The 21,790-nt window shown below is 43.8% G+C and overlaps 1 protein-coding gene across 3 annotated transcripts; it reads right to left on the reverse strand.

Moving 5' to 3' along the window:
* Positions 1-555: 555 nt before the first annotated feature.
* Positions 556-19,367, reverse strand: GPR157 (G protein-coupled receptor 157). 3 transcript variants are annotated; one of them, XR_011559722.1, is made up of 6 exons: positions 18,469-19,211; positions 9,426-9,639; positions 5,430-5,627; positions 3,443-3,728; positions 2,081-2,270; positions 556-1,765 (listed from the first exon to the last, which is right to left on the reverse strand). XR_011559722.1 is itself a non-coding variant. In XM_070759235.1 (4 exons), exons 1-4 carry the CDS (start codon positions 18,843-18,845, stop codon positions 3,501-3,503), a joined length of 1,017 nt encoding a protein of 338 aa, XP_070615336.1. In that variant the 5' UTR covers positions 18,846-19,202; the 3' UTR covers positions 3,441-3,500. The 3 variants fall into 3 exon arrangements, 1 of the variants encoding a protein (XP_070615336.1); XR_011559721.1 differs by lacking the exon at positions 2,081-2,270 and having other exon boundaries at positions 18,469-19,367; XM_070759235.1 differs by lacking the exons at positions 556-1,765; positions 2,081-2,270 and having other exon boundaries at positions 3,441-3,728; positions 18,469-19,202.
* Positions 19,368-21,790: the final 2,423 nt, after the last annotated feature.

Genomic DNA, 21,790 nt, shown 5'->3' on the forward strand with positions numbered 1-21,790 from the left:
AGAAGGTTGTGAAAACCATTTAAAAAACTTAGCAAACCACCAAAAACGAAAGCGTGAAACACTCTTGCACATACTCCCACAAACATACTGTGTTTCTGACATCTCCCGAAAATTAGGCCTCCTCCGAAAATATTTAAACGCATGCACAGCTGGGCCCGGGCTTAGAGCAGAGGTCGGCAACCTTAAACATTCAAAGAGCCATTTGGACCACACAAAAGAAAACACCAGGAACCACAAAAACCTTTTGACAGGTGAAATGAAGATACCGTAATACTGCATATATCGTTTTTTTACCTTTATGCTACGTATAGAAAAACTATAGCATTTATGAAATCAATGAACTGCTACAGAAAACACACATTTTTATTTGTGCCTGCAACAAAAACATTTTGAACTCTTAAAAAAAAGCGCTTATTTCGGGGTTCAAAAAAATATAAGACAAGGTGTTATTTTGGGGGAAACACAGTATATACTGAGATACACTTTTGAAGCATCCTTCTCATTCTCTCTAAATTGAACTGTGGGGTGGAGAATTAAAGTCGGAGTGGACAAAGAAAGATTCAAAGCTTATTTATTTATTTATTTTAAAAAACACACTTTTGTTCAAAGCCCCCCATCCCTTCAACAAGGCGGATGGAAAATTAAATTTTAATCTGTACGTTTAAGAGTTTTGTTGCATTGGTGTTTAAAACACAGAGAGAGTAGTGAGGTATACAGAATGAGAAAAATCAATCTGGCCCAAAAAATAAAAATAAAATAATGCAGCATTTATTCAAACGCCAAAAAAACGGCATTCCCCAAAATTGTGGGTGTCCAACGGGAACCAGACATGTGTAAGTCCGTCGCTTTCCTGGGTGGCTTGAGATAAAATCATAATTAACCAATACACAGTCCTCTCACAGTCCTCCCAGATGCAAAGACTGTATCACCCAGTGGTCTCCATCTCGGACGCAGCAATTGCTCAACTCCCAACATCCATCCCTGGTCAGGCTAGTCAGTCCAAGTCAGTCAATCAGTCCAGTCAGTCAGACAATCAGTAAGTCAATCACTTCAGTCAGTCAGTCAGTCACATTAGTCCACGTGGTCAATCAGTCAGTGCAGTTAGTCAGTCAATGTCAGTCAGTCAGCACAGTCAGTCCGTCCAGTCAATTCAGTCAGTCCAGTCAGTTAATTAGTCGGTCAAGTCAATCACGTCAGTCAGCGTCAGTCAGTCACATTAGTCCACGTAGTCAATCAGTTAGTGCAGTTAGTCAGTCCAGTCAGTCAATGTCAGTCAGTCAATCAGTCAGTCAGCACAGTCAGTCCGTCCAGTCAGGAGTCAGTCAATCAAGTCAGTCAGTCAGTCGTCAGTCAGCCAAGTCAGCCAGTCAGTCCATTCAGTCAATGTCAGTCAGTACCTCCAGTCAGTCATCAGTCAATCACGTCAGTCAGTCGGTCACATTAGTCCATGTAGTCAATCAGTCAGAAAGTCAGCGCAGTCAGTCCGTCCAGTCAGTCGCCAGTCAATCAAGTCAGTCAGTCTATCCGTCCGTCCGTCTGTCCAGTAGGCCAAGTCAAGTCTCCCTCCCTCCCTCTCCAAATCCAAACTCCCTGAGAAAGCTTATTTGGAGGAATTTCAAATTCACCATTTTATGGTCAAAATCTTAATGTTTTTTTCTTTTTCTATTTAAAAAAAACCACCCAAAAGTCCCAAAGTCCCCCCCCCCCTCTTCTTCCTCAGGTTGAATGAATATCATCCGAGATAGGCACTTGGCATCTTTGTTACCTGTCCGAAAAAAACACAAACAAGGACCGATGGAGGTACATTTTAGTCGAAAAATCAGAAACCATATAACACGATTAGCCTTGCAGCTAGTCCTCATTGTACAGCTATATCTTTAACAACCATGCAAAATTACAACGGCATTGAAAGAAGTGAGTTGTGACCCTTTTTCACGCTTACGGCCATTGCTGAATCCTTATGACCAGGTGATCAAAATTTGGTATCCAGATTCAATTAACAATCCTGACTAACTTAAGAACTGCAGGGATTCACTTAACAACGATGGCAAGAAAGGTCGTAAAATGAGGCAAAACTCACTTTATAACTGTTCTCCCTTAGCAACAGAAATTTTGGGCTCAATTGTTGGTCATTATAATTCGTTACTAATTTCTATGTTTTTTTGCAAGCCTGGTTGCCTGGAAGTGGATTTTATTTGCCAGAGGCGAATAAATGATTATCAAACCAAAACTTTGCGGAATTTTCACTTGACTCCAGATGGAAATCAAATCTGTATGAAAAAAAAAAAAATTGGAATTATATCCAGGACATAAAGCACTGTTTTGAAATTTGGGTGATATTGGCAAAATTGGGGGTATCTAAGAGCTAAGTTATTTTTTTAAAGTTTTTATAGATTTTATTTTTGTAGTAGGACCCTTATTGCACGACCTCTGTAGGTTCTATTCTAAATAAATATTTAGAAGACCTGAATTTATCCCCTGATCCCAGATTTATTTATGTATTCTTTTTGCAGTAGCAGCCATTTAAAATTTCACTGTTTAATGAAAAGAAGGAGCAGGGGAGACAGAATAGAAGTCTTCCAATATCTCAGGGGTTGCCACAAAGAAGAGGGAGTCAAGCTATTCTCCAAAGCACCTGAGGGGAGAACAAGAAGCAATGGGTGGAAGCTGAACAAGGAGAGAAGCAACTTAGAACTAAGGAGGGATTTCCTGATAGTCAGAACAATTTAATCAATGGAACAGCTTGCCTCCAGAAGATGTAAATGCTCCAACACTGGAAGTTTTTAAGATGTTGGATAACCATTTGTCTGAAGTGGTGTAGGGTTTCCTGCCTCTAAGCAGGAGGTTGGACTATAAGACCTCCAAGGTACCTTCCAACTCTATTCTATTCTATTTTGCATTATATTCTATTATTATTGTATTGTATCGTATTATTCTGTTCTATTCTATTCTGTATTCTATTGTATTGCATTGCATTGCTTTCTATTCTATTCTATTCTATTCAGCATTATATTCTTTTATTATTGTATTGTATTCTATTATTCTGTTATATTGTATTCTGCATTCTATTCTGTTATTATTGCATTGCATCGCATCGCATTGCATTGCATTCTATTCTATTCTGCATTATATTCTATTATTACTGTATTGTATTATTCTGTTCTATTCTATATTCTTTTGTTATTATTGTATTGCACTGCACTGCGCTCCGTTCTATTCTGCATTATATTTTATCATTATTCTATTGTATTGTATTGTATTGTATTGTATTATTCTGTTCTGTTCTATAATATTCTGTATTCTATTCTCTTACTTTTGCACTGTACTGTACTGCACTGCATTCTATTCTATTCCATCCCATTCCATCCCATTCCATCCCATTCCATCCCATTCCATCCCATTCCCTCACCTTGCAAAATTAAAAAGCTTAAAAAACACTCACAGTGAAAATCCCATCAGGCAAAAAGGCGATTTCCATCCCGATACAGGCCAGCCAACGTTCAGGGGCTGGATAACTCTTCCCCTGCCCTATTGCTGCTGCCTTGCAGCTCCCCATCTTTCCACGGGGGAACCTCTGCCTGGAAGCTGGTCTCCAAACTCGGCGGAGGAGGCTCCGGGTTCGCGCGTCGCCAGCAGCACAAAGACAAAAACAGCTTGTTCCGTACAACGCGGGTGCAAAAGACGAAGAGGATGCAGTTTGCAGCCCCTTGGAACGTGTTCCCAACTCCCTGGCGGGAAATGGAGAGAGGATTTTATTTTTTATTTTATTTTTAATGTTTCTTCTGAAACCAAAACAAAAATTGGCCTCTTGAACTTTTAAACAGAGTTTTAAACAGACTTCAATCCCCAGAATCCTTTGCTGTACATCTGCAGGCAGCTGGATGCACAAGGCCCTATTGTTGTTGTTGTTATTGTTGTTGAACCTAAGAAGAGCCCTGCTGAATCAGGCCAAAGCCCATTGGGTCCAGCATTCTGTGTCCCACAGTGGCCCACCAATTGTCCATGGAGATCTTGAGTAGAAAGAGAAGGCAAGACCCTCCCTTTCCCCTGACCCCCAACAAATGGTACTCAAGGGAATCCTGCCCGCCTCAACCCACATGCACTGGACATGCACTGGTTGCCAATTAGTTTCCGATCACAATTCAAAGTGTTGTTAATGACCTATAAAGTCCTTCATGGCATCAGGCCAGAATACCTTCGGAACCGCCTTCTGCCACACGAATCCCAATGGCCGATTAGGTCCCACAGAGTTGGCCTTCTCCGGGTCCCGTCAACAAAACAATGCCACCACGAATGCCGAACCCAGAAGTTTGGCAAAAGTTCAGGTTCAGGTTCGGGAGGCGGCCGAGAAGCGCCGCCGTCCGGCTGTCACCTTCCGAAACAGCCAGTGGGCTTCTCGGCGTTCTCCCGAACCCGAACGCCGAACCCAAACTTTTGCCGAACTTCCGGGTTTGGCGTTCGCAGCAGCGGGTTCATATGGCGAAAAGAGTTTGTAAGAAGAGGCAAAAAATTTCCGAACCCCGGGTTCGTATCTCGAAAAGTTTGAATGACGAGGGGTTCGTATCACAAGGTACTACTGTACTTAATACTAGGTCGCTTGATAGTGATAGTCAACAACATGCTTGACAAATTATGTCTCTTATACAACAAATAAATATATGTATGTAGTGAAAGAAAATGTTAACTGATGATAAGCAAATAACTATCTAAGTGCATATATCAAACATCACTGAAATTGAATGCTCTATATGTTCTATAGGTTTATAAACTGATTTGTCTATCTACTTTCCTTTTTCTTACTTTTTTTTTCTTTGTATGTTTTGTATGTTTGGTTTGTTTAGATTGTATTTTATATTGTTTATATTGTTTATTGAACTTCCAGGTTCAGCGTTCGGGAGAACCCCAAGAAGCGCACGGCTGTTTCAAAAGGTGACAGCCGGGCGGTGATGCCCAGCAGAGCGCCCTTTTTGCGATTTTTGTTTGTTTGCACGCATTAATTGCCTTTACATTGTTTCCTATGGGAAACATTGTTTCGTCTTACGAACTTTTCACCTTACGAACCTCCTCCCGGAACCAATTAAGTTCGTAAGATGAGGTATTTGCATCTAGTATATGGAATTGTGTGTTTATTTTCTTTACTTCCATATACTATATTGTATTCATTTTGGATATTTCTGAGAAAGGTACGAGTTCGTTTGTAGGGGTTTTATGTTCCATCGATCTATGGTGCAGTGTTTCTATATTTTTCTTTTATTTGGGTACGAAGGGAAGGAGTGTCTAATCACTTTTTCTATCCCATGCATGATTTTATACACTTCGATAATATAAATGAATAGATTATAAAATATAATATATAAAAGATATAAAAAACAGTTCATTGTTGTTGTTATTACTTTTATTATTATTATAGGTCATCTTTTGAAACTCACGTGAAGTATGACCAGGAGCCAGTTTTGGTCTGCAGGAGAGCCACAAAGGGTCAGCACAAACCGAACGGTGCTCCAGATACGCAGAAAGATGAAAATAATCGGAATTAAGGTCAGCTTCATGTCCGCTACGGAGGCTGCTCTCGGTTGGGAAGACGGGTTCCTGGACAAAATGGGCCGATACTCAGAGAGGGCTGCGTGCTGGGAAAGAAAACAGGAAGGGCCCTCTACCGTTAGATGTATGATTCTTTTGGAGGTCTCTACGGCTTGTGGTTTTAAAATGTGATAAGTTGCCCATTGACTAGATGCGGGGAGGGGGGCTATATAAATTGAATAAATAAATAAAAGGTGATAGATGATAAAACAAAAAGGTAGACAGATGGACAGAGAAAGAAAAAGAGGGGAACAGGAGAGGGTGAGATTAGATGGATGGATGGGAAGGAAAGAGGGAGGAAAGGAGGGAGGGATAATCGAGATGATAAATAGAAAGATAGATAGATGGAGGGGGGGAGGGATAGAGAGAGAGAGAGAGAGATAAGACAGTCAAACAGACAGACAGAGGGAGGGAGGATGGATGTGTGGATGGGAGGGAGGGAGGAAAGGAGGGAAGGATAATAGAGATGAGAAATAGATTAGATGATTGATAGATAGATAGATAGATAGATAGATAGATAGATAGATAGATAGATAGATAGATACATACATATATATATATATATGTCACATGTTTAAGCTGAATTTTGAAAATTAAGGGAGACTAGGATAGATCTATTTCGGCCTTATTTTGGCCTCATCAGCTAGCCATACCCACTGGGACTTGAATCTGCAACCTTTGCCTTGTAAGGCAGAGAATTATCCTCTAGGCTACAGTATCCAATCCCTTCAGCTCTGTACCAGGGAAGGGTTACATTTTGTGTCGAATCACCCTGGTATATTGAAGGAACATCACAGCTCCTTTTTTGCCTCTCGGCCCAACCCAGGGCCATTTCCAAGGCAGTTAATTTTATTGATAGCCGACAATTATATCTGTATGTGTCACATGTTTAAGCTGAATTTTGAAAATTAAGGGAGACTAGGATAGATCTATTTCGGCCTTATTTTGGCCTCATCAGCTAGCCATACCCACTGGGACTTGAACCTGCAACCTTTGCCTTGTAAGGCAGAGAATTATCCTCTAGGCTACAGTATCCAATCCCTTCAGCTCTGTACCAGGGAAGGGTTACATTTTGTGTCGAATCACCCTGGTATACAGTGATCCCCCGCGTTTCGCGATCCCGATCATTGCGAAAGGCTATATCGCGATTTTTCAACCCGGATGTCAAAACACCATCTGCGCATGCGCGTCCTTTTTTCTATGGCCACGCATGCGTAGATGGCGCCGGGCAGATCAGCTGCTGGGCGGCTTCCCTGGGTCTTCCCCCTCTTGCGTTTGGCTTCAGGACTCAGCTGGGAAGCGGCGCGAGCGAACGGCGTGGGCGGGTGAAGGGCGGGCGAGCGGCAGCGAGGAGTTTGCGTGGGCGGTGGGGAAACCCCAACACCGCTTCCCAGCTGAGTCCCAAAGCCAAACGCGGAAGTTCGCCTTTGCCTTCTGGCTTCAGGACTCAGCTGGGAAGCGGCGCGAGCGAACGGCGTGGGCGGGCGAAGGGCGGGCGAGCGGCGGGCAGGCAGGCGGCGGACAAGCGGCGGGCGGACAAGACAAGCGGCGGGCGCGGCAGCAGCGAGGAGTTTGCGTGGGCGGCGGGGAAACCCCAATCTTCGGCTCCTCGCTGCTGCGGCGGAAGAAAAACACCATCTGCGCATGCGCAGATGGTCAGTATATATATATATATCTCTCTCACATGTTTTTGCTGAATTTTTTAAAATTAAGGGAGACTAGGATAGCGCTATTTTGGCCTTGTTCTGGCCTCATCAGCTAGCCATACCCTTACTAGGATTTGATCCTGGGGCCTCTGCCTTGTAAGGCAGAGAATTAACCTCTAGGCCACCAGATCTGATCCCTTCAGCTTTGTACCAAGGAGGAGCTATATGTTTTTTCTGTTGGATTACCCTGGTATATTGAAGGAATGTCACAGCTCCTTTTTGCCTCTAGGCCCAACCCAGGGCCATTTCAAAGCAGTTAATTTATTCATAGCCAACAAACTATGTTCTGTATGTACCACATGTTTTTGCTGAATTTTTATATATATACACATACATACATACAGTGATATCTCATTTTACGAACCCCTCATCATACGAACTTTTTGAGATACGAACTCGGGGTTTAAGATTTTTTTGCCTCTTCTTCCGGAGTATTTTCATCTTACGAACCCACCGCCGCCGCTTGCATGCCCCGCCTCTGGACTTCTGTTGCCAGCCAAAGCACCCGTTTTCACGCTGGTCGGATTCCTCTGAGGCTCCCCTCCATGGGAAACTCCCCTCCATGGGAAACCCTACCTCCGGATTTTGCGATGCTGCAGGAAAATCCCACCAGCGCAAAAAGGGGCGCTTCGGCTGGCAACGGCTGTTTTAAAAGGTGACAGCCGGGCGGCGGGGCTTCCCAGAAGCCTCCCGAACGCCGGTTCGTAACTCGAACATAGTTCGTAAGAAGAGGCAAAATTTTTCTGAACCCCGGGTTCGGTTCGGGAGGTTGCTGAGAAGCCCCCCAGGCCGGCTGTGACCTTTTAAAACAGCTGCGCGGCTTCCCAGCTGTCTCCGAACGCCGAATGCCGAAGTTCTGCTTTGGCGTTCGGCTTCGGGAGACAGCTGGGAAGCCACGCGGCTGTTTTAAAAGGTCGCAGCCGGCCTGGGGGGCTTCCCAGCACCCCCCCCCCCGAACCCGGCAGTCGCCGAAAGCCGTTTTTTTGCAGGGTTTTTTTTGGTTGCACGGATTAATTGACTTTACATTGTTTCCTATGGGAAACAATGTTTCGTCTTACGAACCTTTCGTCTTACGAACCTCCTCCTTGCACCAATTAAGTTCGTATCATGAGGTATTACTGTATATATATTGTTCTGAGTTTGGGTTTTACCCCGTGTAATATTTTGAGTGTCTGTGCGACGTTTCGGTGAAATCACATTCACCATCATCAGGAAGGGATGATTGATAGATAGATGGATGGATGGATACAGACTGACAGACGAATAGAGACAAAGATGAGAGAGAGAGAGAAATAGAAAGACAGACAAATGATGCGATAGAGAGCTAGAGATAGATAACTAGAGATCAGTAGACAGACAGATGGAGAGAGAGAGAGAGAGAGAAGGAGAGAGGATGCCCCAGAAAGAAAGAGAAATGCATGAGAGAGAGAAGAGACAGCTTGGAGTAAACAAGGCCATTTGCTACAAATGCTTATTAGATTGTTCCGAAAAGAAAAGAAAAGAAAAGGCTATTCATTTCATTCTGACTGGATTTTAGAACATAAAGTTTAAGTCCTTAACCAAGGACTAGGAGACCTCCAAGATCCCTTCCAAATTAACCATTGTTAAATTGAGGAACGTCTGTATAAGTGGCAAGGTGGCGCAGTGGGTGGAGTGCAGTACTGCAGGCCACTAAAGCTGACTGTAGATCTGCAGATCAGTGGTTCAAATCTCATCACCGGCTCAAGGTTGACTCAGCCTTCCATCCTTCCAAGGTGGGTAAAATGAGGACCTAGATTGTGGGGGCAATAGGCTGGCTCTGTTAAAAAGTGCTATTGCTAACATGTTGTAAGGTGCCCTGAGTCTAGGGAGAAGGGTGGCATTAAAAAATAGAATGAATGAATGAAGGAAGGAAGAAAGGAAGGAAGGAGGAAGGAAAGAAAGAAAGAAAGAAAGAAAGAAAGAAAGAAAGAAAGAAAGAAAGAAAGAAAGAAAGAAAGAAAGAAAGAAAGAAAGAAAGAAAGAAAGAAAGAAGTTGACCAAACTAAGGACGCTAGCCAGATACTAACCTGGTAGGCAGATTTTCCCCCCTCTATTTTCCTCCCCCAAAATAAATAAATAAATAAGCTCACCCAAGCCGACCCCACTCGGAATACTCACCGCTCGGTTGATGTGTTTCTTGATCAGGATGTAAAGAAACGGCAAAGTCACGTAAGCGAGGATTTCCCACAACTTCCCGGCCAGCAGCATCCACAGGAGCCGATCCTCGGCGTTGATGTCAATCCAACACCAGCCAACCGAGACATCCGAGGCGTCGTAACCGATTTTTTTCAAAGAGACGGCGGCGGCAGTGATGCCCAAAGGAACCCCCCAGCTGCAAATAGGAGAGAGAGAAAGGCGAGGGGAGAAAGATTTGGAGCCATCAAACTGGGCAGAATCAACTTTCTGAGTTTGGGGACTCTTTGAAGATAGATGCCAGATTGATTGATTGATTGATTGATTGATTGATTGATTAGTTTTGTCCAATGCACAATAATACATAATGAAGGTTATAGACGATATACTCGAGTAGAATGTATTAAAAAAAGAAGAGAAAAGAAAATATAGGAATAAAATATAACTATGAGAGAATAGCAGAAAAGATATAGGGATAGAAGAGAAGATATAGGAGATATAGATGTGCAGATTAGAATGTAAAATTGGCAGAGCTTGTTCATATCGTCGTCGTCATCGTCATCCTCTTTTAATGAGCCCATAATCCCCTGCAGAGTGGAGTCGGAGCAACGGAATGGAGGTTTGAGTGATTACTGGCCCATTGCCCTTCCCTGTCGCCAATGTGGAGGTTCCCCCCCCCCACAGCTATATTCTCATCCTGCCCCAAGTCTACCTAGGATCGAACTCACAGCCTCCTGATTACGAGGCGAGAGCGCCCCCTCTAGGCCACCACAGAGAGCTTGTTTGAAGAGCAAAGCAGAAAAAAAAGTTTTGAGGGGGAATAGAATACAGGAAAATAGGAATAGAATAGAATGGAATGGAATAAAGGAAAATAGGAATGGAATAGAACAGAATAGAATCATTCATGCCCTTATCACCTCTAAATTCGACTACTGCAATGCTCTCTACATGGGGCTTCCTTTGAAGAGTGTTCGGAAACTTCAGCTCGTCCAAAATGCAGCCGCGCAAGTGGTTTTGGGCCTTCCAAGATATGCCCATATCTTGTCATCACTCCGCGGACTGCATACGCTGCTGATCGATTTCCAGACACAATTCAAAGTGTTGGTTATGACCTATAAAGCCCTACATGGCATTGGACCACATTATCTCCGAGACTGCCTTCTGCCACACGAATCACAGCGTCCGGTGAGGTCCCACAGAGTGGGTCTCCTCAGGGTCCCATCGACCAAACAATGCCGGCTGGTGGGGCCTAGGGGAAGAGCCTTCTCTGTAGCAGCCCCTGCCCTCTGGAATCAGCTCCCCCTGGAGATTCGCACTGCCCCTACCCTCCTTGCCTTCTGAAAGAGTTTAAAAACTCATCTTTGCCTCCAGGCCTGGGGTTTCTAGATCTCCCCCCCGACCAATAAATGTTTTTAGCACGATTGTTGAAGGAATGGTAATGGAAGTTTTTAAAGTAGATTTTTATGGATTGTTTTTATGTATTAATTGGATTGATTTTATTGTTGTCTGTTATATATGTTGTGAGCCGCCCCGAGTCCTTGGAGAGGGGCGGCATACAAATCCAATTAATTAATTAATTAATTAGAACAGAAAAGGATAGGATAGAGGAAAATAGGAATGGAATGGAACAGAAAGGAACAGAATAGGATAGGATAGAGGAAAATAGGAATGGAATGGAATGGAATAGAATAGGATAGGATAGAGGAAAATAGGAATGGAACGGAACAGAGTAGAGGAAAATAGGAATGGAATGGAATGGAATAGGATAGGATAGGATAGAGGAAAATAGGAATGGAATGGAATGGAATAGAATAGGATAGGATAGGATAGAGGAAAATAGGAATGGAACGGAACAGAGTAGAGGAAAATAGGAATGGAATGGAATGGAATAGAATAGGATAGGATAGGATAGAGGAAAATAGGAATGGAATGGAATGGAATAGAATAGGATAGGATAGGATAGAGGAAAATAGGAATGGAACGGAACAGAGTAGAGGAAAATAGGAATGGAATGGAATGGAATAGAATAGGATAGGATAGGATAGAGGAAAATAGGAATGGAACGGAACAGAGTAGAGGAAAATAGGAATGGAATGGAATGGAATGGAATAGGATAGGATAGGATAGGATAGGATAGAGGAAAATAGGAATGGAACGGAACAGAGTAGAGGAAAATAGGAATGGAATGGAATGGAATGGAATAGGATAGGATAGGATAGGATAGAGGAAAATAGGAATGGAATGGAATGGAATAGAATAGGATAGGATAGGATAGAGGAAAATAGGAATGGAATGGAATGGAATGGGATAGGATAGGATAGGATAGAGGAAAATAGGAATGGAATGGAATGGAATAGGATAGGATAGGATAGGATAGAGGAAAATAGGAATGGAATGGAATGGAATAGAATAGGATAGGATAGGATAGAGGAAAATAGGAATGGAACGGAACAGAGTAGAGGAAAATAGGAATGGAATGGAATGGAATAGGATAGGATAGGATAGGATAGAGGAAAATAGGAATGGAACGGAACAGAATAGAGGAAAATAGGAATGGAATGGAATAGGATAGAATACGATAAGGTAGGATAGAATAGAATAGAATAGAATAGGATAGAGGAAAATAGGAATGGAATGGAATAGAATAGGATAGGATAGGATAGGAATTCTTTATTGGCCAAGTGTGATTGGACACACAAGGAAATTGTCTTTCGTGCATGCGCGGAAGCAAAAAAATCGCCCAAATCTCTCTCGCACACTCAATCCCCTCATCAGATTTTGCTTCCTGCCCATGCGCAGAAGCAAAAACATGCTTGGATGGGCACGCGCGCACACAGGAGAAGTGAAACAGTGTGCGCAGCCCACCAGCGGTGCCGGTAACGGGAATTATCATTGGATTATCATTGCGATCCAGCCTCCTCTTGTCCAGTTTGAAGGAATTGCAGAGCGGATCACCTAAACCTAGCAGCGTTGCCGAACAGCCTCAGTGCTTTTCTCAACCAAAGTGGCTGTCTAAAATTAGCTCGAGTTGTAAAATACACACACACACACGCACACCGAGCTATAAATACGGCCTAGTCACAAGCTAAGTGGCTGACATTTCACTAATACAATTTTGTAGGTTATTTGCAACCCAATCTTCTAGGCTGTTCCCTGAATAGCCAAGGAGGGTAACGTCCCTGAATTAATTTTTCACTGCTCAAATGTGGAAGCCGTTGCTTTCCGCAACACCCCTCAAACAGAAAAATATGACAGTTTTTTTTTAAAAAAACCCTCCAACTTGAATTAATATTGTTTTATTATATGTTGTAAGCCGCCCCGAGTCCTCAGAGTGGGGCTGCATAAAAGTCCAATAAATAAATACAGTGGTACCTCTACCAAAGACCGCCTCTACTTATGAACCTTTCTAGATAAGAACCAGATGCTCAAGATATTTTTGCCTCTTCTCAAGAACCATTTTCCACTTACAAACCCGAGCCTCTGAAACTGTAACCAGAAAAGGCAGGGAGAAGCCTCTGTGGGGCCTCTCTAGGAATCTCCTGGGAGGAAACAGCACAGAAAAGGCGGGGAGAAGCCTCCGTGGGGCCCCTCTAGGAATCTCCTGGGAGGAAACAGGACGGAAAAGGTGGGGAGAAGCCTTTGTGGGACCTCTCCAGTTATCTCCTGGGAGGAAACAGGATGGAAAAGGCGGGGAGAAGCCTCTGTGGGGCCTCTCTAGGAATCTCCTGGGAGGAAACAGTACAGAAAAGGTGGGGAGAAGCCTCCGTGGGGCCCCTTTAGGAATCTCATGGGAGGAAACAGGGCTGGAAAAGGGGGGGAAGCCTCCATGGGGCCCCTCTAGGAATCTCCTGGGAGGAAACAGGGCCAGAAAAGGAGGGGAAAAGCCTCCGTGGGGCCCCTCTAGGAATCTCCTGGGAAGAAACGGCCGCAAAAGGCGGGGAGAAGCCTCCGTGGGGCCTCTCTAGGAATCTCCTGGGAGGAAACAGGAAGGAAAAGGCGGGGAGAAGCCTCTGTGGGGCCTCTCTAGGAATTTCCTGGGAGGAAACAGGACGGAAAAGGTGGGGAGAAGCCTCCGTGGGGCCCCTTTAGGAATCTCCTGGGAAGAAACAGGACGGAAAAGGCGGGGAGAAGCCTCCGTGGGGCCCCTCTAGGAATCTCCTGGGAGGAAACAGGACCGGAAAAGGCAGGGAGAAGCCCCAGTGGGGCCTCTCTAGGAATCTCCTGGGAGGAAACAGGACGGAAAAGACTTTTCTACTTAAGAACCTGGTCACGGAATGAGTTAAGTTCATAAGTAGAAGTACCACTGTAAATAAATAAATAATTTTAATTTAATTAATTGAATTTATATGCCGCCCATTCTCTGAGGGCTCAGATTGCAGAAGTGGGATTCCACCACCCATCGCGCAAAGCCAGGCTCATATTTTTGTTGCCACAAAGAAGGAGTGAACCCATTCTGCAAAGCACCTGAGGGTAGGACAAGAAGCAATGGGTGGAAACTAAACAAGGAGAGAAGCAACTTAGAACTAAGGAGAAATTTCCTGACAGTCAGAACAATTAATCCATGGAACGGCTTGCCTCCAGAAGCTGTAAATGCTCCAACACTGGAAGTTTTGAAGATGTTGGATAACCATCTGTCTGAACCTGTGTAAGGTTTCCTGTCTAAGCAGGGGGTTGGACTAGAAGACCTCCAAGGTCCCTCCCAACTCTGTTGTTCTTATTATTATATTGACGGGAGGGACAGTCCAAGGCGCCTATTTCTTTGGTGAAATTTCTGCTTTCTTGGTTTCTGGGTAGTTCAGGCAGACCGGAAGTCTTTACAGATTAAAAGAGTCGGACGGGAACTTGGAGGTCATCTAGTCCAACCCCCTGCCCAAGCGGGAGATCCTACAGCTGTAATGGTGAACCTATGGCAGGCGGGCCAGAAGTGACACGCGGTGCCCTGACGGCATGCGAGCCGTCACCCCAGTTTAGCTCTGCCGCGCATGATCATGCGCCTCCCAGCTGGCCTTCAAATGTCTGTTATACATGTGCAGGGGGTGGGGCATGCGGGGGGCATATGCGCAGGGTTTGGGCATGCATGCACAGGGGCAGGCAGGAGGTGGGGGGATGTCACGGGCCCATGTGCAGGGGGAAGGCCATGGGCAGGGGTCGTGCACACATGCGCTGGGGCGGGGCCTGTGGGAGATTCACACGTACAGTTTGGATTGTCAATAGATTATCATCATCATATTGTTATTGTTATTATTATTATTATTATTATTATTATTATTATTATTAATAATAAACAATGTACAAATCCCATATTTAAAACACAATTTTAAAAACCCTTATAATAAAATACTGTAATCACACAACCCAATCAAGCCATACATAAACCAAGTAGTTAGGGGAGGTGTCAATTTCTCTATGCCTGGCGGCAAAGGTGAGTTTTCAACAACTTATGAAAGGCGAGGAGGGTGGGGACAGTTCTGATCTCTGCGGGGAGTTGGTTCCAGAGGGTCGGGGCCGCCACAGAGAAGGCTCTTCCCCTGGGTCCCACCAGACAACATTGTTTTGTCGATGGGACCCAGAGAAGGCCAACTCTGTGGGACCTAATCGGCCACTGGGATTCGTGCAGCAGAAGGCAGTTCCGAAGGTATTCTGGTCCGATGCCATGTAGGGCTTGATAGGTCATAACCAACACTTTGAATTGTGACCAGAAACTGATTGGCAGCCACTGTAGGCTGCCGAGTGTTGATGACACATGGGTGTGTCTGGGAAAGCCCATAATTGCTCTCACAGCCACATTCTGAAGTGCACCAGGCGAACCTGGGCAAATGCCCCTCTCGCCACAGCTGAAAGATGGTGCTCTAATGTGAGCTGTGGATCGAGGAGGACACTCAAGTTGCGGACCCTCTCTGTGGGGATCAATAATTATGGGGTTTTTTTGTTATTATTATTTATTATTATTTATTTTATTAGTAGTAGTAGTAGTAGTAGTAGAGTAGTAGTAGTAGTAGTAGTAGTAGTAGTAGTAGTAGTAGTATTGCACTGGCATCCTTCAGTCTCGAAAGACAATGGATTCTCCAGAGCATGGAGAGGGGGAATCTGCTGCCTGGATAACAATCTATTATTATTATTATTATTATTATTATTATTATTATTATTATCATCATCATCATCATCATCATCATCATCATCATTAATACTAATATTATTACTACTACTACTATTATTATTTTCCACCACAGTGCCAAAGATAAAAATGCAACTTTTAACCTCTCTTTGCTCCAACTTGCTTCAAAGAAATTATACAAGTATTTTCCAACAAACATGATTACATGGGCCCATTGGACAGGGAACATTCCTGGAGACTTGGTAGCATTTGGCATCTCTCACTTTGGTCTACCTTGTAGGGGTGTTAAGATGACGCAAGGAAAGAGAAGGGAGGATGCAGCAGCTTTTTGCTTTTCCACCAAATCTGAGGATTACCGTAATTTTGCAGGAGGAGAAGGAGGAAGAGGACAAGAAGAAGAAGGAGAACAAGAAGGAGAAGAAGAAAGAAGGAGGGAGGAGGGAGAGGAGGAGAAGGAGGAGAAGAAGGAGGAGGAGGAAGAAGAAGAAAAGGAAGAAGAAGAAGAAGAAGAAGAAGAAGAAGAAGAAGAAGAAGAAGAAGAAGAAGAAAGTAGACTATAAAATGGCCTTTGAAAGCAAAAACAGGTTTTTCTTGGGTTCCTTAGAAGTTTCATTTACCTTTCTAAATTAACATTGTTGGATTGGAAAAACAGGTTTATCTCTAAAACCTATTGTCTCAGCAACAAAAAGGGAGGCAGAATTTGGGAAACTACAGCTCCTTGGCTCTGACTTTGGCTGGCTGTGGCTTATGGGAAGTGGGAGCAAAGAGGCAGACTTTTGATGTGAAGCGGAGGGGTGCAATTTTTTTTTGCAAGCTAAGCGCTGCAGCATTGGGGGTGGGATTCATTGGCCTTTCCAACCATTAAAGTCCTTGAATCAAATAACCTCTTCAAATAAAGCCCGAATATCCTAATTACGATCGGTGAAATAAAACAGAGAACTTCCAATTGGCAATCCTCAAACTAAAAAAAACAACAACTCCCTTTTAAAAAATTCCTTCTTCGCATTCTTCCCATCTCATTCCTGCTTAAAAATTGTGTGTGTGTGTTGTATTTCACAAGGCAGGTCAAAATCACTGGGGAATTGGAAAGAGAAGGATGTTTAAAAATAAACAAATAATAATAATAAAGATTATTATGAATTGTTAGTCCCATTCTTTTTGGGGATGGTTAAATGCAAGGCGAGAAAGCAATATGGCTCAAAATTAATATATAATATCTTGTAAAGTGAAGCCATAGCAATTAATTTGGAATAAAAATTGAATTAATTGGTGGTAGACCCAGGAGACGAAACTAGGTTAAGGAGAAGCATTAGATTGGTAACACATATCTAGACTAAAGAGTTATGTACATAGAAATGATATAAAAATAAAATAATTTCAGGAAAGACACTGGTTTGGAATATACCACCAGTCTGTTAAATATGAGATGAGCTAGGATAAGACACATTCAGGGAAAGGCAAAGAGGGAGGGAGAGGAAGTCGAAAAGTGAAGGGAGAGGAGGAGGAGAAAGAAGTTGAAGGAAGAGAGAAGGAGTTAGACTGTAGAAGGATGAGATGGAGACAGAGGGAGGGGAGTCTAAAGCAGTGTTTCCCAACCTTGGCAACTTGAAGATATCTGGAATTCTGGGAGTTGAAGTCCAGATATCTTCAAGTTGCCAAGGTTGGGAAACACTGGTCTAAAGGAAAAAAGAAATACAGACTGGCAACAGGAGTTGAAAATAGACCCAAAATAAGACACTGAGCATTGACCGATCGAATTCAAATGTATAAATATGTATGTTATCGATATATTTTAAGGTATGTTTGCATTGATTAGAGGATACACCTTCGAGATCTGGCCATAAACGAAACATACGATTTTTATTGTGGGTTTTAAATTGTTCTTCTTTTCAGAGTTTTTAAAAAAATATTAATGTGTGTTTTGTTCCTTAGGAACTTGGATGAAAGAAAGGGGGGGGGGAGTGTGTGTTGAGAGACAGGGGGGGAGAGAGAGGCAAATAAGCAAATAAATAAGCAGGTAAATAAATAAGCAAAGAAATACATAAATAACTAATTAAATAAGTAAGTAATTAAAAGTAAGTAAGCAAGCAAGCAAGCAGTGAATGAATGAATGAATGAATGAATGAATAGATAAATAAATCTGTATAATGGAATTGTGGAGAAAAATTTAAAAACCCACTTTTTTTAAAAAAATGCAAGCCCTTTATTTGGGCCCAGCTTTTCTTTCTAACACTAAGGGGCCTCACAAGGTGCTAGTTCTCTGTGATCTTGCAGATGGGGGGGGGGCAGGAGGCAGGGAGCTGGAAGGGAGGGGTGGGTTCAAACCCCAAGGGGCCTCAAAAGGTGCTAGTCCTCTGCGATCCTGCATTTTGGAGGGGGGCAGGACTCTGGGAGATGGAAAGGAGAGGTAGGTCCCTCCTCCACCACACACCCCAAACTACAAGGGACCTTGCAAGGTGCTAGTCCTCTGTGATCTTGCATATGGGGGGGGGGGGGCAGGAGGCAGGGAGATGGAAGGAAGAGGTGGGTTCACACCCCAAGGGGCCTGGCAAGGCCCTAGTCCTCTGCAATCCTGCATTTGGGAGGGGGGCAGAAGATGGAAGGGAGGGGTAGGTCCCTCCTCCGCCGCCCCCCCTACAAGGGACCTCGCAAGGTGCTAGTCCTCTGCAATCCTGCATTTGAGGGTGATAGGAGGCAGGAGAATGGAAGGGAGGGGTGCGTTCAAATTCCAAGGGGCCTGGCAAGGCGCTAGTCCTCTGTGATCTTGCATATGAGGTGGGGAGACATGAGGCAGGGGGATGGAAGGGAGGGGTGGGTTCAAGCTCCAAGGGGCCTGGCAAAGCGCTAGTCCCCTGCGATCTTGCATATGGGGGGGGGTCAGGAGGCCGTGAGAGGGAGGGGAGGGGTGCCCACCTCACCAGGTGGAAGGGCCAGAGGAGGCCGGCGCCGCTGGAGCCGCGGACGAGGGAGCAGTAGAGGTGGAGGGCGATGGCGGCGGTCCAGAAGAAGGAGCTGGTGTTGGCGAAGGTGGAGAGGGCGCCCTGCGCCACGCAGTCCCACGACGAGGCCTGGAAGTCCTTCAGCACCCCGTAGGCGTAGGAGGCGGCCGAGAGCAGGTCGGCCCCGGAGAGGCACGAGAGCAGCTGCCGCGGCCGCGTCCGGAGCTCCGGCCAGCGGGCCTGGGTGCCCAGCAGAAGGCAGCAGCCCAGCACCGAGAGCCCGCAGGAGGAGAGCACCAGCCCGCGCTCCCAGGGGGAGACCAGCGTGGCCGGGGGGTCCCGAGGGAGCATGGCGAGGGGGGAAGGGGAGAGAGAGGAAGGAAGGAAGAAAAGAAAGAAGGAAAGAAAACAAGAAAGAAAGAAAAAGAAAATAAAGGATAGAGGGGAAGAAAGGGAATGGAGAGAAAGGGAAAGAAAGAGAAGGGGGAGAACGGGAAAGAAAGAAGGAAAGAAGAAGGGAAAGGGAAAGAAAGAGAACGGGGAAAGAAAGAAAAAGGGGGGAAGAAAGGGAAAAGGAAAGGGAAAAAGAAAGCGAACGGGGAAAGAAAGGGAAAGGGGCGAGCGAAGAACGAAAGGCGGCGGGGGGAGCGGGGGGGCGGCGGGATTTCCTCCGGAGCGCAAAAGCCGCGCGGCCGCCCTTCCTCCTTCCTCTCCGGAGAGAGCTCCGAGGCGCGGCTCCCCTACCCTCCGGCGAGGGGCGGGCGGCGCCGGGGTTTAGCAGGGCGGGGGCATCGGAGAGACCTGGGCCGGGAAGGGCCCCGGCGCCCCGCGGCGCGCCACAACACACATACACAACCACACACCCCCGTGACTGGCGCGGCTTCCTCCTTCGGCCGCTCCTCCTGCGCCCTGGCTCCGGACCAAACGCCTTCCCTTGCAAAAGGAGAGGGCGGCTCCTGAGCGTGCACAGAGGGCGGCCCCCTCCTCCAGCGAGGGAGGCAACAGCAGGCTTCAAAGGGGGCTTAAAAAGAGGAGGGGCCGTTCCAGGAGGCTGATTTCCCTCCCGCGGAGGAGGGTCGCCGCCGCTGCGTCTCTGCAAGAGTCCCTGTTCTTGGTTTTCTGTGGGGTCTGCAGGGGGGGACGTCACTGGAAGAGAGTGACAGATGCCAATCCAAGCATGCATATCCAGACTTTGGGAGTGAGAAACAACAGATGAAAATGCATACAATCAAGGGAGGGTGGTCACGCTGTCTCTGTATGAGTCCTATAGGGAAAAGCCACTCTCCAGGTCAAGACAAGTCAGATAAAGAAGGCGAAAGGATTTGCATCGGTTTGATTTATAGCCACTACAGTAGATTTACCAGATTAACAAAAGTCGGAAGGGACCTTACAAGGTCATCTAGTCCAAACCCCCTGCTCAAGCAGGAGACCCTACATCTGCCTCTACCTAGGATCGAACTCCTGATTGTGAAGCAAGAACTCTACCTCTAGGCTGCGGAGGGTACAAATGTCGAGGTCGCCACCGACAGATGTTGCAGATGCTGAGAATATTTGGAATATAGATGCTGAGAATATTTGGAATATTTAAAGCAGGATTTCTCTCATTGAAATTTTTAAAGTTTAAAACATTGAGGTTTAAACATTGAAGTTTTATTAATTGAATTTTTCAAATTAAAACACACTGCACAAAAAATAAAGTTTAAAATATTATTATTATTATTATTATTATTATTATTATTATTATTAAACAAAACAAAAGTCAGATGTTTAAAACATTGAAGTTTTATTAATTGAATTTTTGAAATTAAAATACACTGCTCAAAAAAAATAAAGGGAACACTCGAATAACACATCCCAGATCTGAATGAATGAAATATTCTCATTGAATATTTCATTTGCACAACTATTCCATTTGCAGAACTGCATGTGAAATTGACTGTCAATCAGTGTTGCCTCCTAAGTGGACAGTTTGATTTCACAGAAGTTTGATTGACTTGGAGTAATATTGTGTTGTTTAAGGGTTCCCTTTTATTTGTTTTGAGCAGTGTATATATACAGTATATCACAATACATTTTACAGATCTTTACCTATTTTCTTATGTTTCTTATTTTACAAACAAGTTTATTTATATTTAAAAAAATAGATGGATAGATATAAGTATATAGGTATAAATAGATATAGATATATATGTGTATAAATATATGAAAATATATAGATAGATATGTAGATAGCTACATTTATAATCCATCCATTTTTGTATACCCTTACAGATCATATTTATGTACTTATCCATTTTTGCATGCTTTAACACATTGTATCACATTACATTGTTTCAATTCTCTATCCACCTGTACCAATTATTCCACGTCTCATTAAATTCTGAATCACTTGTTCCTTTAATTCCCATCGCTTTTTGTCCATTTCTGTGCATTTATAAATTTTTATCTATAATGTTATTTTCTGAGGGAGTTATTTTTGTTTACTCTGGTTTCTCTTCAGATCGTATAAATCTCTTGAAATTAAAAAATGAAATTAAATTAATTTTTAATTCAATGAAAAGGAAACAAGCAATTGTTTATTCTATCCTACATTCCATTCCATTCTTTATTCCAATATTCTATTATTCTATTCTTTTAAAAAATTATTTAAACTTTTATTGTTAAAAAAAAGATAATTCATATAATTGTTATTACAGATTCAAGAGTTTCATTTTGCATATTCGGATTACAAATCGTGTCTCTGTCTTAAGGAAACTACAGTATATACATTTCCATGAGTTAATAAAACCTATGGTGTTAGTATATTTAACTTTCTTAAATGTACACTTATACTTTATATATATTTATATATTCAATTTTTATTGCGGATCCATTCGTGTCATTTTTCCATATCTCTTTGGTTTCTTTGATTCTTACTCCTTTGATTGCATTTGTCATTTCATCCATTTCAGCGCATTTATACATTTTCTCAATAATTAGGTTTTCGGATGGGATTTGTTCCTTTTTCCACAATTGGGCTATTGAAATTCTGACTGCGGTAATTATTCTATTCTATTCTATTCTATTGTGTATTCCAATATCTATTCTTTTCTGTTCTGTTCTATTCTACTCAACTCCTATTCTATTCTTAGGACAGGGGCGGGCAAATATAGTAACTATACAACTTGTGAACTACGATTTCCAGAATTCTTGAGCCAGTCTGGTTCAGGAATTCTGGGAATTGAAGTCCACTGGTCATAAAATCACCATAGTTGTCCAGCCTGGCTTAGAAGGTCCCCCAGCTGCTTGCTCAAGAA

This window comes from Erythrolamprus reginae, chromosome 8 (assembly GCF_031021105.1).
Source record: "Erythrolamprus reginae isolate rEryReg1 chromosome 8, rEryReg1.hap1, whole genome shotgun sequence".
Classification (NCBI taxonomy): domain Eukaryota; kingdom Metazoa; phylum Chordata; class Lepidosauria; order Squamata; family Dipsadidae; genus Erythrolamprus; species Erythrolamprus reginae.

Excerpts from the sequence above, each read along its gene's own strand:
- GPR157 (XM_070759235.1), bottom strand. The coding sequence starts at position 18,845 with ATGCTCCCTCGGGACCCCCCGGCCACGCTGGTCTCCCCCTGGGAGCGC. Across the intron at positions 9,640-18,468 it reads TGGCCCTTCCACCTGGTGAG|CTGGGGGGTTCCTTTGGGCA; the intron begins GTGGGCACCCCT and ends TCCTATTTGCAG. Across the intron at positions 3,729-5,429 it reads GGCTCCTGGTCATACTTCAC|GGAGTTGGGAACACGTTCCA; the intron begins GTGAGTTTCAAA and ends ATTTCCCGCCAG.